Genomic DNA, 17,466 nt, shown 5'->3' with positions numbered 1-17,466 from the left:
CCTTGGCCCCTTTCCCCCCATGTCCCCAGTACTATTACAGCTTATGAGACTGAAGTAGTCTGACCTAGTTGGCCTTTTAGTCTGCTCATATATCTGAAATCCAGACTGTGAAAACGAGGGGGGGGGGGATAGTGATGACACTGATGGATGCTTGATTCCCAAGTCTAGCTGTGATTGCTAGAGGTGATATATTTTTATCAGGCTCCTCCAACCTTGTATCCCTCTGATGTTTTGGACTACAATTCACAGCATTCAAAGCTGACTGCACTTGATGGGTTTGTGATCCAATACAGTCCAAGGGCACCAGGCTTTGAAAGGCTCAATTATAGTACCTTTCACAGACTTTCTCATTAGCTTGGATAATGTACTGTGCAAGTCCATGAGGTGGTTAGACAAGGGGGAACTTTAATTACAGTTCTTTTGATAATTAAAGGGAAGATAGTCAATTGTGCAATTGTGTTTTCATATCCTCTTAGCTGCATACGATTTTGGCTTACAATAATAAACAAGGAGGAAAAAATACTGGAAAAACAGCCCTTTGGTCTCAAGAGAGGGAGGAAATGAACATGTTTGACCACAGCACTGGCCTCTGGAAATTCTGACCTGGAAAGAAGAAACCTACAGAGAGGGGGAGCGTTGGACTACTTACATTGCATTCAAAGTTCACATGAAAGAACAACAATTGCATGAGTTGGTCTCCATGTCTTGCCAACGGATGGGAGAAAAGCACCAAATTTTATGCTGGAGAAACTAAAATGAGGCATTTGTAATGTCTCCGCCAACAGGGAAAGACATTTGTAATTCGTCTGCAGTGCTCAATATTATCTCTTGTTATTCCTGCATCTTACTTTCCTTGCCAAAATTTTAACATTTGTGCCAGAAATACATTTTTATTTTTCCCTTTCCCTTTCTTTGTGCTTTACAAATGGGAATATAATTTAAGGGCAGACAAACTTATTCTTGCACTCCACCCAAATCTCTAAGTGGTGTGAGATTCCCGGGGCTTCAGGCTCTCAGCCACGCTTTGTCTTTTCTTTTCTTTTTTTGAATGAGGCACAGCACAAACTGTGGCTTTTAAAGATATATGGTTTATTTGCACATATATACGACCTGAGCCTATGATGGAGGGGGTCATAGCATTAACACCCCTAAAGGTGGATTTAAACAGACATCAAACACTGCTGTTTTAAGACAAAGTAAAATAAAGCTTACTGCAATCTCTCCACTCAAAATCAGGCTTATAACCCAGGAGTTATAAGGATCTCATGTGCAGCCTACTTCTCCCCATCCCAGCCTAAATTCATAATAATATATAAAATACTAAAATACACAATAATAGCAGAATATGAGCTGTTCATGTATGATGGATAATTTTATACAATTAGAAGCAGTAATATTTGAAGGTAGCAAATCCCTGTATAGGAATTTTATTTCATTAGATGTATTATAATGTGACCCCAGCGCTCTCCAAGAGCGATCCTACTTCCATGCATGAAGGTGTTATTGTGGAGTTCATTCAAGTATCCTGACCTTGAACTTCAAACAGTGATAGTTGTGCTGGACTCCTCTAACCCTATCTCCAACTCACTTTAGGTGTCTCTTTCTAATTGGCTCCCCAGATCTTCCTCTGTTTTTCATTGATAATCCCTCCTCAGTTCCTTTTCTTGCTGTTCCAACATGATCAGCAAATTTGATCAGCGGGTGTGGTCTCATACAATGACACCCCCCCCCCAGATTCCTCATTTAGACAATGTGACGGTTGGACACAGATTCCCATCCTATACAATATAGAAAATAGATAATATGGTGCATTCTTCAAGACTTCCTTCTAATTAACAGATCCCTATCATTCAGTTCAGGTCTCAACAAAATAATGTAACATTTGGGAGAAAAGATGCAACCCAACAACCCAGCACTGGAGGCTAAGATAGAGAAGATCTCCACAGAGACCATGTATTTTCCCTTTGTGCTCAAGTAGGTTGGGACAAAGGAAAGCCAAACACTACAAAAGAGCAACATGCTGAATGTGATAAACTTGGTTTCGTTAAAACTATCAGGCAATCTTCTGGCGAGGAAAGCCACAGTGAAACTCACAAGAGCTAGAAAGCCCATGTAACCCAAAACACAGTAAAACATCATGACAGATCCTTCATTGCACTCCAGTACAATTTCTTCAGCCACTGACTTCATGTCAGCATTAGGGAATGGAGGAGAGATCATCAGCCATAGAGTGCAGATGACTACCTGGATAAGGGAGCAGGAGAGGACAATAGAGTTTGCCAGTCCTTTCCCCACCCACTTCCTCATTCTGGATCCTGGTTTTGTGGCCATGAAAGCCAGAACCACAGTGATGGTTTTTGCCAGGACACAAGAAACGGCCACTGAGAAGATGATGCCAAAAGCAGTTTGTCGGAGGAGACACGACACCTTGTCAGGATGTCCAATGAACAGTAATGCAGAAAGGAAGCAAAGCAAAAGGGAGATGAGCAGAGTGTAGGTGAGGTCCCGGTTGTTGGCTTTCACAATGGGAGTGTCCCTGTGCTTCACAAATATTTCCAGCACCAGTGCTGTAATGAAAGCAAAGGAAAAAGCAAAAGAGGCTAAACTGATTCCCAAAGGTTCTTCATAGGACAAGAAAGTTGCACGCTTGGGAATACATATAGTCTTATGTTTGTTTGGATACTTTTCATCTTCACACTCATAACAGTCATTCATGTCTGAGAAAGAAAATATTTTGTATTATTCTCAATGTATTAATCTCATCACCAAACTAACTCTTGTTTCCTTCTTTCAACATATCTTGCTCTCAGTTTCAGGGAACCAGATATAAATCTGTACCATATATTTCTTACCCTCCTCGTCTGAAATCTTCCCTTGTGGACAAGGTGTGCAGTCATAGCAGCAAAATGGCTCTCCTTGTTTCACTTTCTTGCTAGAACCAGGAAGGCAACTATCAGTACATACAGAGTTAGGCTGTGTCTAATTTGAAGTGAAAGAGGAAAAAATATATAATTCTCAGAATAATACAGAATAATAAAGGAAGAACAAAACTCAGTACTTTTAGTAGGTTTTGTGTTTTACTACATAAAAAACCCCTCAGATGACCTGTTTGTTAAGCATTCTTTCTGCTTTGCTTATACGTGATTGTCTTCCCATTATTCATTCAGCCCATTTTCCCATGCACTTCTCCATCCCTTTCCCAACAACTAAAGTTCATTTTGGTATAAGTGGGTTTGTTGTTCTAGGCTGATAGGGACAATCTAATAGTGCAAACCTGAAATTACTGGTATATGCTCGAATCAATATCACAAAATAGGTAAAGGTAAAAAGGTAAAGTACCCCTGGACTGTTAAGTCTATTAAACATTATAAGCTTCCCTAAACTTCCCTAAATTTGTGTTATTATGGTTTGTTGTTGTACCGGTACATGTCTTTTTAGTTTGGTGTTTGTACTGATTTTAAAAAAAACTAAAAAAAACTTTTTTAAAAAAACACCTTTTACAACATTTTACAACAGCGGGAAACGGGTTTAAATACGGGGGTTTCCCGCGAAAAACGGGAGACTTGGCAGCTATGATTATACACATTCAAAATTGGAATCTTAACGAATAGCTGACAGTTACATCCTACCTGGTTAAACCAGTTATGCCATGTTATGGCATTCTCGTTGATAGTGAATGCTTGGTCTGGAGGAGCCTGGGGGTCCATATTCCCAACTTTCACTCTTTTAAAGGATTGGTTTGAAAAAACAACCCAGTTGTTGACATCAAATCCGGCTGCTATTTCCCCATTCTGGTCAAAGGAAACCATGTCCCCAGCACTATTGTTAAACGAGATACCCCTCAGGAAACGGTGGAGCTATATTGAAAAGAAAATGGCAAGAATTTAATAAAGGCTGAAATTCAGGAAGGGATAATGAAGTCTTGCATCTTTCAGGTTGAACTCTTTAAATATCCATTCTGGATGGAAGCAATTTTCTTTCTTCTCACCTTTTGAAGTTTATTTTCAATTGCAGATTTTCAAGAATCATGGCAGTCTGTTTCAGAAATTAACAGACAACTGTAAACCATTGGAAAGTTAATGAAAGTGGTGGCTCTGTGGATTTCATGGTGTCTGTCTGTCTGTCTGTCTGTCTGTCTGTCTCTCTCTCTCTTTCTCTCTCTCTGTGTGTGGTGGGTTTCTGTATCATTCCTTCTATATGCCAAGTTCAGAGGTAAATTTTATTCAGTCTTTTACCAAAACAACATGATCATTTAATGTAAGAGGGAGGCATGAACAGGCTTGGAGGAACCTCAAAGTTTACAGAGGTGCAAAGTAAGACTTTGGGGAAAGAAACCCTGAGGAGGGCACAAGCCCCCAGACATCCCAATGAGGACTGAGAGCATTTAGCAGCCTCAGAATGCTGAGAGACTCTCTTGTTAGGGAGGAGTACAGAGAACACACACACACAAAGAGGACAATGTTATACAGCAGGCATCCCCAAACTTCGGTCCTCCAGATGTTTTGGACTACAATTCCCATCTTCCCTGACCACTGGTCCTCTTAGCTAGGGATCATGGGAGTTGTAGGCCAAAACATCTGGAGGGCCGCAGTTTGGGTATGCCTGTTGCACAGTATCTGCAAGGAATAAAACAAACTTTTCTTAGAATTCCAAGGAGTAGTGATGGAGGCGAAATACAATTTTGTCTGCATTTTAATACTCAATTCAGACTTTTTGAACAAATATGTGAACTGAAATACAATTATGCTTTCAAATCCATACGTCTCTGAATTTTGCAGTGCAGTTCTCAAATCGAACAATGTGTATATAAATGCATATATTAGGGGGAAGTGTCCATAAAATCTATACATCTGTGAAAGGAACTTATATTATATACATATGGTAAACTGCTTGGGGAAATTTGTCAAAGCTGTTTTCAAAAAATGCATAAAGATTTTGCAATATATATATATATATATTTCATTATATCATTATAAGAGTTAATAATTACAATTCTATACATACTTATCTAATACATGGGTATTATTATTATCCAAATACATATATGTTTATTTTTAACCTACTATATTTTGTACAAATATGTTCCAAATATCATTATATTTGTCCATGCCTATGTCTTTAAGTAATCTGTTGTAAATGTAGTCATATCTTCAATCCATTAATTAAAAAGAGCCAGACGTTTATCTTTCCACTGCAGCAGTGTCAGTCTTTTGGCCATAGTAAGGACACAAAGAATGTATTTATGTTGTCTAGTTGTCAAATTCTATATGATGAATATGTAATTCAAAAGAACATTTTCCTCTGAAATTTTTAAACTTTCCTTCACAGTCATATTTATATAACCCACTACTTTCTTCCAAAACTTAGTAAGTATACAACATTGTAAAAACATGTGTTTTAAAGAAGAATTACCCTTACTACATCTCCAACAACATGAAGTCTTAGATAAACATTTTACAAATGTTAGTGAGTCCAATAAATTATAAATATTATTTTCTGTTGTACAGGCAGTTCCCTCTTTGTGTGGGGGAATGTGCTCTGGATCATTGTGTGTGTCAGCAGAGCACACATAAGTCCCAGTCTTCCACTGTTCTTCCCTGCTCCACCCCATTCCTCTTCCTGTTCCACCCTTTTTCAGGTCCAAAATGACCTGCAAGTCAGGGTTCATGTGCCAAATGAATGCACACAAAATGGTCGCTGCCTGTGTAACTCATACTATAAGGTCCATTGACACCTTTGCTATAGAAGCTTCCTCATCGGTCAGTTGATGCAAAGTCAATATGTATGCTTCCATCCAATTTTTCCTTATCCTCATTTTTTTAAAAGTTAGGTTGCTTCACAAGGTCAATTTAGCAAGGGGAAATAGGTCTATTCTATTTTTTATTAGACATAAACTGTTATTATTTATTTATTTATTTATTTATTTATTTATTTATTTATTATTAGACACAACTGTTTCCAGAAACTCCCAAGCTCTAACATATTTTGATCTTAATATTGTCCATCCAGCCAAAGGTGCTATTGCATTTATACTCTAAAGTTGCCCTGATCAGAAAATGAATACCAATTGTGGGCTTCTGGTATTTATTCAGTTTTCAAGGGTTCCTTCTTCAGTGGTACACAGTGAAGAGGCAAACAGTTAAATGGAGATGTTCGGCTCATTACCTGCCACAAATGTTGATGCTGAAGCTTCAGTCCTCCGCTGGTTACCATTGGTCTATGTTTGACTCGGGATGTAGACATGACATGGAAAGCTTGAGCCACAGCATAGGCAGCATTGTAGATGTTGTAGCTGTGGCTGGTCATGCTCATTTCAAAGAAAGGACCAGGAAGATTCTCCAGCTTCTCTTCTCCAGTGCAGTTATCTCCCTCCACGTTGCCAGCAACGTGATTTCTGAATACACAACCAAATGCGTGCTGCCAGAACTCCACAATAAAGCCATCTCCTCTTGAGTTAGAAGGATTTTTGCTCTCAAGAAATTGCTGAAATCCTGGTGGATCGTTAGAATGAGTTGTGAATGAGAGAACCCCATGGAGTATTTCTGTGTCCCAAGTCCTTTGATAGGGAAATGAAGTGAGCTCCATCTGGGCAGTCATAATCCACACCTTACCCTTTGGTTTACTTGACATTTGCTCTCCTTCTGATAGGTATGGCAACCATCTGAAAAATGTCATAGCATACGATTCCCCATGGACAACAACTGCATTTGCTTTGCTATTCATTATATTATCATGAATTTTTGCCCCCTTGTTAAACAAATCATTATATTCTGAGACAAAACTGATTTTCTGAGTTCTCTCTGTGAAGGCAAAACAGATACCCCACTGGGAGAAAAGTGGAACCACAGTTTGTATAAATCTATCTCCATATTCATCGTTGAAGGTAAGGGTCCCAACCCATGTCCACCTGAAATGCAGAAGGAAGTAGAGAATTCCCTGATACTGGAGGCCTTCCTTGGGGACCATCTGATAGAATGAAAATCCTGGGGTTTTATCATTCCTCAGCGGTGCAGAGCCATATACGAGCTAAAGAGAAATATGGGGATGGAAGAAAGTGGCATATACAATGGCCATTTAAATGGACCAGTTTTAATTACTTAGTGCACTTGAAACATGTTATATCAACAGTCCTTACAACAATGCTATAATGTATATAACTGCTAGGTTTTCATGGAATGGACAGAGGGAACAATGGCATTTTTAAGAACTTCCAATAGAGTCATTGTTTAGGAAAGAACTGCAACCACACTGGACACCATTTGGATCAAAATGCCCCCTCTTTAGAACCTTAACTATAGGAAGATAATGCATATATATCTTGCAGCAGAGGCAAAAGTTATCAGGAGACGAGAAGTTCCCAAAATTCTCTCATATTTTATCCCAATCCCACAACTGTTTAATTTAAGGGGTAGGCGGCAATTTTCTATAGCTCCACCACATTCAAAATGCCTCAAATGAAGAGGCAGGGGATAGTGCCAAGAAGGGAGGGAGGGGATGGCAGCTACCACCAGAAACATTGAAAACCAATGAAAGTTATTTGTTTTGCTGCTGTGCCTACCATTTCCCCCTCACCCTCCATGTTTACATGTGTTCAGGCAAAAGTATTGTTACACACCTCCCCGATGTTTGAGTGGTGTGAGATTTAAGGGGTCCACGTGCTTACGTGGGATTCGTGTTTCCTTTTTGGAATGAGGTGGACACTGAGATGTCTTTATGATATATGGTTTATATACACATATATACAATCCGAGCCTACGGTGAAGGGGTCTATAGCACTACACTCCAAGAGGGTCTCCTGCTTCTCCCATAGGTGCAGCAGCCTTGGATCGAAAACTGCAAGCAGCCATGCTCTCTGACTACTTACTGCAGAGTGCCTCAGCTTTGTTAGGTCACAACACTACCAATCGCAATACCAAAAAATACCACTGGCCTTTTTATCTTAGGGAGAGGCTTCACCCAATGTAGCTGACAGACACAGAATCACCTGATGGCCCAACTGCCTACCTTTTGTTAGGTTAATGACTCGGCTATTATGGGATGCAGAAGATGGCCTGTGTTATTTCCAACACTTACTGGATTCAGGGAGTTAATAGTTTGCTTGATTTCTAACCCTTTACTGAATTCAGAGATTTAAGGGAGTCTGGACACTACCACTCCAAACTCATAACAGTATGAAGTGAGACGGACCACACATTACTTGTTCATTACTGAATTATTTCTGAGATTGAGATATGTCTTTCTGGTTACTTGGGATGTACACATTTTTTCTCTCGAAACTACATAATCCAACATTGATATGGTAAATTTCCATACAGGACAGAGAGTGAGAAATATCCTACCTGTGGAACTTTATAGATATCCAAGACTGTTGCCACTTGAAGAGAAGTTTGGGAGTCCAGCCCCCCAATGATGGCTAAAAGGTTTTTCTTCATGTCACAGATGTAGTTGGGGACAAATGTCTCCAATGATGATATCAGCAACATTGTAGCATGATAAGTCCATTTGGCATTGAAATAGCTGTCATAGATGTGGAAGCCTAAAGTGACATTGGGTAAGAGCTGAGGGTTTCCGTTGATCTCCTTCACTGCAAATTGCAAGGCCAGGATGTGCTGGTAATTCTTAGGCACTGCACTAGAAAAAGAGTTGCATTTTGTATCAGAAGGATATGTCACACTACCTAAATCTTTCACAACTACCAGTATGTTCTATATCATCCTCTTCATTATAGTATTTATATAAGAATACTAGGCAATCCTTTTGGTCAACACAAAGATTAGATAGGTGAAAAACAGACACATCTTATACTTTCTTGGCAAGGTAGTTATTTAGAGTTGGTTTTACTAAAAGATGCTATATGATTCGAAATCCTTTGGAGGTGCTATTTAACACAGAGAGACATAAATTTATATTCATAAAATTATTATTCCACACTATAGCAGTTTACCAATAAAAATTAAAAGACTCTTAAAAGAGTAATGAAAACACTATTAATTTAACAAAGTTGTAGAAGATAATGAAATCAGAGGGATGGCATGATAGAGGATCCCAAGATAAGGTACAATATGGAGAAATTGGACAGACCTATTTCTCCCTCTCTCGTAATACCACACCTAGGGTCAATCCAATGGAGCTGAAAGGTGGAACATTCAGAGGGGAAAAAAATGTTGTACTACATCAGAGGTCAGCAACCTGCGGCCCATGGGGGCAATTTAAGCGGCCCACGAGCCACCCCTGAACCGAGCCGCCTGCTCGGCGAGTCCCTGCGTGCTGTGCTAAACCAGTGTGGCGTGGGGACTCGTTTCCGTGGCACCAGAAATCGTGTTTGCACATGCCCAGACACCAAAATTGCATGCGCACACGTGATCCGGCCCACAAAGAGATCTCTGTGGGACTTGACTGGCCCAGGCAGGTAAAACCTTGCTGACCCCTGTACTACATCATAAGGCTCACGTTATAACTATGTGTCATGGGATATAGTCATAGCCAAAAACTTACTTAATTTATATTAGACAAACCCATGAAGGATAAGAGCATTTTTGAGTACTAGAGGCAATGGATCTTTGTGATGGACCAGCCCTCCAAATATCTGCTTGGAATTTCCTTAAAAGGAATCTGAGTCCTCTTATGTGCTCTACTTAAAAAGAAAGGGGGGGGGACCAAGGAGACAACCAATCCAATTAGAGGGATATGGAAAATTATTTGCAGATGACAGCACAACTTTGCAGGTATCGCTACACGTGATCATCCCACTTATTTTCCATGGTATAAAAGGGAGAAAAGAAGGAATCAAAATGCAATATTGAAAATACTAAGTCCTTACTTAAGGTCTTCAAGTAATATTGGTGGGGGTTCCTGGGTGAAGGCTATTGAATTGTAGTTGAGGATGCCATGAGATGCAATAGTCCCAATGATGAGGTTACCTTCCTGGTGATACAGGTGCAATGGAGTGTGTGGATTGTGGACATGGCATTTAGCAATGTGAGTCTTGCATACTACACAAGGAAGTAGCATCAATTTCAAGATCAGTAACACCACCATCATGACCATTATCTCCACACCAAAACCCCCCTATTTCTAACCATAGCAGTATCATTAGAGCCTCTAAGAAAATAACCTGCCAGAACAAATATGCCATTTAGTCTGCCCATATGTGTGAAACCCAGAGTTTTTGTTTTTTGCTTTTTTAAAATAAACACCACCTGATCATACTAGTGAATCCTTGCCGGCTTTTACTCCCTAACACCAGTTGTTATTGCATATTTATACCAGCCTTCTCATAACACTCTCCAGATGTTTTGTACTTTAGTTTCCACCGTCCCTTATTGACGAGTGATGGATGTAGTCCAGAATATTTGGAGGGCACCACATCTGGGTGTTAGGAGTCAGAAACAAACTTAAGTCAGGCAACAAAGAACAGTGTTACAAAAAGCAGCTCAGGCCTAGTGACCACAGCAACTCTTCCCAGTAGGTCTTGCCCCAATGTGGCAGGGACCAATGGTTCCTGCCTTCCCACAACTATCCAAGTCCCCTCTTCTCCAGGGTTTATTTCCAAACAGTTGCGGATTGCATCTGCACACAACCAATCTCTGCTCTGCTCTGATCATTTCTCTCTGTGTTCTAGGAAACTGGGGTGGGCGGGAGGGGAGCTGGTTGCAGCAGGAGGGGGAGACTCCCTGGCTTCTTCAGCAGCTTGCCTCACCACTGCCTCTTGGCTTCCCTCCTCAGCCCCTGAGTCTGGTCTGCTCTTTGTCTCAGCCTCTTCCAGCTCACGAAACCCTGTTACCTCTTTACCTTCTGACACCTCTTCCCCCCAGTCTGCTCCCTCTTCTCCCTCTGACCCCTCATCACCGCCCCACCACCAATTCCCTGGCCCTGAGCCTTCTTCCCTTGGGGGATTTCCAGCTAGTGCCTCCCACTGCTCCTCTGCATGGCAATGGGGAACGCTCATTTATACTATCATTGACAAGACTTTCTCATTAGATTTGGTAGTGTCTAATGCAAGTTCTTAGGGAGTGAGGAGTGTGATAAGTGGAAGTGTTAGTTACTGTCTTTTGGGTAATTACAGGGGAGATAATTATCAGCTGAAATCTGGCAAGTTTCAGTGGAATTGCAAAACTAAGCTAAACTAAATTAAACTTTAACAGAAGTTTCCATTTCCACTTACAGGGGCACCAGGATTTCCCTCTTCACAGGAGGAAGGAGGGAGACAGAGGGACTGGGGGGAGGTGTTCACACCAACCGGATCGGACAGCACGGAGTTTCTAGGTTTTCAGTCACCACTGACACCCGAGCAGCCTCTAGGGAGGGGAGAAGGGGGGCTGGGGGGGAATGGATGTGAAGGGCAAGGGATATCGCGAAGCTGTAGCCTCCCCTCCTGAGTTCCAGCCCAGACATGCTGCTCGGGGTCATTGGAGTATATAAGGATGTCATCCAGGAAGACCAGGCATTTCTTGAAGAGGAGGGACCCCAGGACGTGGTGCATGAAGGCCTGGAAGCATGCTGAGTCCCCTTGCAAACCGAAGGGCATCACCAGATATTCAAAAGAGCCCAGCGGCGTGAACATCGTGGTCTTCCACTCATCGCCTTCCCGGATTCTGATCAAGTTGTACGCCCCCCTCAGGTCGAGCTTGGTGAAGATCTTGCCCCTGCGTGCCGCTGTCAGCAGATCATCCACTCTGGGCATTGGGAAAGCCACCGGTTCCGTCATGGAATTGAGCCGTCTAAAATCCACCACCAGACGGCGCTGTTGCGTGTCCTTCTTGTCCACCCAGAAGACCGGGCTGCCCCCCGCTGCCTTGCTTTCTCTGATGAATCCCCGCTTGAGGTTCTTGTCGATGAACTCCCTCAGATCCTCCAGTTCCTGATCTGACATGGAGTACAGCTTGGCTGGGGGTAGCGTGGCCCCTGGCACCAGGTTGATCTGACAGTCAAAGGACCTGTGTGGGGGTAGGTGGTCGGACTCCGCTTCGCTGAAGACCTCCTGTAGGTCCCAGTACGGTTTGGGTATTGCCTCACCCCCTTTGATGTGCATGGTGGCCACTGTGGCGATGGGAGGCCCCTCCCCTGGTTGGCGCTGCATGCAATGTTCCAGACAAAAGTCCGATCCAAACGTGATGCATCTCTGGTGCCAACTGATGGAGGGGTCATGGCGCGCCAGCCAGCTCATGCCCAAGACGATGGGGGGGTCGGAAATGGTGGTGACGTTGAATGCCAGTGTCTCTGAGTGTCGTCCCACCGCCATTCTCATGGGGGGGTCTGGTGGGTGATGCCCCCCCCCAGCAACTCCCTGCCGTCTATGGTGGAGACGTGCAGGGGGAAATCCAGCTGCAGAAGTTGGATCTGGTGTGCTTCTGCAAAGTTTCTTGAGAAGAAGTTAGCCGAGGCACCACTGTCAATTACGCGAGTACCGTCAGGGGATAGCCATTTGGGAGCGTTAGCGTCACTTCTAGAACCACCCCTGCTCTGGGGGGGGGGGCTGTCGCTGCTCCTCGCTGTGCGGGTGGGCGGGTTGGGGCCGGTTTGTGCTAACTGTGCCTGGCTGCTGCCCCTTGTCTCCTGCAGCCAGGCTGTCTCGTTTCCCTGCTGTGGTGCTGCTTCAGTGGGGGAAGGCACAACCGTTCCCGCCTTTCCTTGCCACTCCCTGCGATGAGGGCAGTCTCTGACGCGATGCTGGGGGGAGTTGCAGAGAAAGCAATTCCCGCCTCTTCCCTCCTTGCGTCTTGGCGCCGCCGGGGTTTGAAAAGCCCGCGCGCGCGCTCCACCGATCTCCATCGGTTCCGGCTCTGAGCTCGGTCTGGGCGTGACTAGGGGTGGGCCCTGGGGTGGGGTTTGGTAATGTGGTCTGTCCTGGGAGCGTGGGAACCAAGGCTTTGCTGCGCGTGTCGTTTGTTTGTCATTCCATCTGGATTCCTGTCTCACCCCCACCACTAGCACCGCTTTGCTTAACTCTTCCATTGTCCGCAGTTTCGGACCTCTCGCTAGTTCATCCTTAACGTCTGAGTGCAACCCCAGGTAGAAGGCTGATTTCACTGGCTCACTGTGCAAATCCCACCCCAGTTTGTGCACTAGCATGGTGAATCTCGCCCAATAGTCTCGAACTGTCGATTTCCCTTGTGTTAAGTTGTGCAGCTGCTCTTTTGTGGCTTCCATCTCCGAATCACTAGCATACATGATTTTTAACGCTTCTAAGAAGAGTTTTGCATTCTTTATGCAATTATTTTTTTGCGCGATGAGCGGTCTGACCCATTCTCTGGCAGCCCCCATCAAATACTCTATGATGAAGGAGACTCTGTGCGCGTCATCTGGGAACTCTGCCGCATGCAGTTCCAGCGCATAATTTATTTCCGTCTCAAAGCCTAGGTACTCTCTCGGGTCGCCGCTAAACTTGGTGACTAGGGTCTGTCCCCTCCTCACTTGGACTAGCTGGGGCTGGGGCACCCCCCCACCTCTTGCAGCCTTTTCCTCATCAAGCTTTTTCTGTAATTCCGCCACCATCACCCTGAGTTGCTTCTCAGTCTCATCTTTCGCTCTCACCTGCTCTGCCAGTTTGTTCAGCTCCTCCCGCGTTGCTTGTGCTTCTTCCTGAGCTGCAAGTAATTGCTGGTGTGCCTGCGTTGCCAGGGTCTGTACGTTCCGCAATTCCTGTGCTGTGGCCTCGGCTTCCAGCCTCCACTGCTCAGCTTCTTGCGCACTCATCGCTGCCGCTCCAAAGTAGCCAGAAAGACTGGGAGGTTGCTGTCACGGTGCCTGGAGAAGGCTACTTCAGAGTAACGACTCTACACAGCTCTGCATTTTATGGTTTTATTGGTGCTGAGTATTTACAGTGCTAATGGCAGTGCTATTTACAAAGATCCATCTGTTTAGCTTGAATCAGAACCTCCCAGTGGCTTTTGGCGCGTTTTGCACCAACATAATAACTTGGGGAGACCCATCCTCTTCCCCCGACGCCTTTTGCGAAGTTCCGGAGTTGGGGGGACTGGCCTGCCCCCCTTCCTTTCCCCTTCCTGTCCCACCTGGGACGATGGCTCTCTTTCCCTGCCAGAGCCTTGGAACCCACTTCCTGTTTCCCCACTTGAGCTGGAGCTTTCCTTCTTTTCAGCCTCGCTCGGGTCTGGGCTGGAACTCAGGAGGGGAGGCTACAGCTTCGTGATATTCCTTGCCCCTCACATCCATTCCCCCCCCAGGCCCCCCTTCTCCCCTCCCTAGAGGCTGCTCGGGTGTCAGTGGTGACTGAAAACCTAGAAACTCCGTGCTGTCCGATCCGGTTGGTGTGAACACCTCCCCCCAGTCCCTCTGTCTCCCTCCTTCCTCCTGTGAAGAGGGAAATCCCAAAAAGTCCGTGGCCTCAGAACTGGTGGGGGTGAAAATCTGCTGCCAGTCCACCTCGTCCTCAGACTGAGTGGACCTCGGAACTGCCCATATCTCCTCCTCCGTGTCCTCAAACTCTGCTTCCCATCTCCATGGTGAACTGCTTTCCCCCTCCTGTGTTTCCTCCTCCTCCCATTCCCGTTCCATGTGCCAGGGCTTGGGCCTGTGTGGGAAGAGGGCGTGGAATTCTTCCACTAAGAATTCCTCCTGTATCTGAGTGGCTTGGATCCACTCATTTTGGGATGGCGGGGCGTCCTCCCATGCCATGAGGTACTCCAGGCCCCCCACCCCCCTTCGTGAATCAAGGATGGCCGTTGCTTCATTGAGTGGCTCCCTGCCTCCACCCTCCACCCCTCCCTCGGGGGTCTGTGCGCTGTCTCGGAACCTGCCACTTTCCCTGTACGGAGACAGCAGTGATCTATGAAACACTGGGTGTACCCTCATGTCCTCTGGCAGTGCCAGCCTGAATGCCACCGGGTTTACCTGCTGCGTGACCGTGAAGGGGCCCAACCTTCTGGGTGCCAGCTTTTTGCACCTCCCTCTGGTGGGCAGGCCCTCCGAGGACAACCAAACCTTGTCCCCCACCCTGATGACCTCCCCCGGTCGCCTGTGACGATCTGCTCCCTTCTTGTACGCTTCCTTGGCCCTCTCCAAGTGCTCTCTGAGCTGCTGGTGCACCGTCTCCAGTTCCTCTGCCCAATCCTCTGCCTGTGGGCCCTCCTCCTCCTCCTCCCCCTCCCTCTCCGGGAAAGATCTGAGGTCGCGCCCGTAGTTGGCCTTAAAGGGCGACACCCCTGTGGAGACGTGCACCGCATTGTTGTAGGCAAATTCTGCCAGTGGCAGGCGATCCACCCAGTCCGTTTGCCTCTGGCTGACGTAACATCTCAGGTACTGCTGCAGAATGGCGTTGACCCGCTCCGCCTGTCCATTGGTCTGCGGGTGCCGAGCCGTCGACAAGCTGACCTCCACCTGCAGGAGGTTCATGAGCCGCCGCCAGAACCTGGAAACAAATTGGCGGCCTCTATCCGAAATAACTCTTAAAGGTAATCCATGCAGTCTGAATACGTGGTCAACAAACAGTTTGGCTGTCTCTTCTGCAGAGACCGCCCTGGCACACGGTATAAAATGGCACATTTTGGACATGAGGTCCACCACCACCAACACTGTGGTCTTGCCCCTGGACGACGGCAGGTCGGTGATGAAGTGCATGGACACTACTTCCCACGGCCTGTGCGGTGTGGCTAATGGCTCCAGCAATCCTGCTGGTGGTGCTCTGACCACCTTTGCTCGCTGGCAGGTGTCACAGCCCCTTACATAGTCCCGAACATCCTCCCGCACCCCTGGCCACCAGAAGTGTCTCATGACTAGGTGAGTGGTTTTGTCCCTTCCAAAATGACCCGCCGCCGGGTTGTCGTGCATCTGCTTGAGGACCTTACCTCTGAGCTGGTTGGTGGGCAGGTACAGGGCTCCCCTGTAAAAAAGCAACCCCCTCCTTTCCTCAAAGTCTCTTGCCTGCTCCCTCCCCCCTCGCAGCTCTCTGAAGATGCGGGTGGCGAACTCATCTGCTGCCGTCAGTGCTGTGAGTTCTGCCTCGCTCACCACTGCTGCTCCGCAGGACCATGCTGATGGGGGGAAAATGTGACGGGGTGCTGGTGGCAACTCCTCCTCCATGTACTCTGGCTTGCGGGATAGGGCATCCGCCCTGACGTTCTGCTCCCCCGGTATGTAGTGGATGGAGAAGTTGAAGTGCGAGAAGAACTCTGCCCACCGTATCTGCCGCTGGTTGAGCACCCTGGCTGTTCTCCAGAACTCCAAGTTCTTGTGGTCCGTGCACACCTGAATGGGATGCTTAGCGCCCGCCAGGAAGTGTCTCCAATGCTGGAACGGAGCGTGGATCGCGAGAAGTTCCTTATCAAACACCGTGTAGTTGCGCTCTGGCTGGGTCAGCTTTCTGGAGAAGAAGGCACAGGGTCTTCACTCTCTGTTGGCATCCAGTTGCAGCAAAATGGCGCCCAAAGCTCTGTCTGAAGCATCGGTCTCAACGCGTAGGGGCGCATCCTGCACCACGTGGAACAGGTTCTGGTCCGAAGCGAACACCCTCTTGAGGCTTTCGAACGCTGCTTGCGCCTCTGGTGTCCACCTGAACTTCTGCTTGCCTCTCAGGCAGTCAGTGATGGGAGCCGTAACGCGAGAGAAGTTCTTGATGAACTTCCTGTAGAAGTTGGCGAAGCCTAGTAGGCGTTGGGCATCTTTGTTGGGCCTGCACCTTGTCCTTGTCCATCGCTAGCCCCTTGTCTGATAGCTTGTAGCCCAGGAAGTCCACCTCCCTGGTGTGAAACTTGCACTTCTCCAGCTTCATATACAGGTGGTTCTCCTTCAGGCGCTGCAACACCTCCCTGACATCCTTCACATGCTTTGTAAATAGCACTGCCATTAGCACTGTAAATACTCAGCACCAATAAAACCATAAAATGCAGAGCTGTGTAGAGTCGTTACTCTGAAGTAGCCTTCTCCAGGCACCGTGACAATAATAATAATAATAATAATAATAATAATAATAATAATAATAATAATTTATACCCCGCCCATCTGGCTGGGCTTGCCCTGCCACTCTGGGCGGCTTCCAACAAACATTAAAATACATCAAATATCACAGATTAAAACTTCCCTAAACAGGGCTGCCTTTAGGTATTTTCTAAATGTCAGGTAGTTGTTTATCTCTCTGACCTCTGATGGGAGGGTGTTCCACAGGGCGGGTGCCACTACTGAGAAGGCCCTCTGCCTGGTTCCCTGTAGGCTTTGCTTCTCGCAGTGAGGGAACTGGCAGAAGGCCCTTGGCACTGGATCTCAGTGTCCGGGCAGAACGATGGGGGTGGAGACGCTCCTTCAGGTATACTGGACCGTAGCCATTTAGGGCTTTAAAGGTCAGCACCAACACGTTGAATTGTGCTTGGAAACGTACTGGGAGCCAATGTAGGTCTCGGCGGCCGCTCCCAGTCACCAGTCTAGCTGCCGCATTCTGGATTAGTTGTGGTTTCCGGGTCACCTTCAAAGGTAGCCCCACATAGAGCGCATTGCAGTAATCCAAGCAGGAGATAA

At 46.1% G+C, this 17,466-nt stretch overlaps 1 protein-coding gene across 1 annotated transcript; it reads right to left on the bottom strand.

Annotated features, from left to right (window-relative positions):
- Positions 1-1,815: 1,815 nt before the first annotated feature.
- On the bottom strand, positions 1,816-10,047 carry LOC118095615 (vomeronasal type-2 receptor 26-like). Its single transcript, XM_035136863.1, has 6 exons — positions 9,821-10,047; positions 8,340-8,631; positions 6,166-7,026; positions 3,630-3,857; positions 2,853-2,979; positions 1,816-2,717 (listed from the first exon to the last, which is right to left on the bottom strand). Exons 1-6 carry the CDS (start codon positions 10,045-10,047, stop codon positions 1,816-1,818), a joined length of 2,637 nt encoding a protein of 878 aa, XP_034992754.1.
- Positions 10,048-17,466: the final 7,419 nt, after the last annotated feature.

The sequence above is a fragment of the Zootoca vivipara genome, chromosome 13 (assembly GCF_963506605.1).
Source record: "Zootoca vivipara chromosome 13, rZooViv1.1, whole genome shotgun sequence".
NCBI classification, from domain to species: Eukaryota; Metazoa; Chordata; class Lepidosauria; order Squamata; family Lacertidae; genus Zootoca; species Zootoca vivipara.
This window is presented reverse-complemented; position numbering and strand designations above follow the sequence as displayed.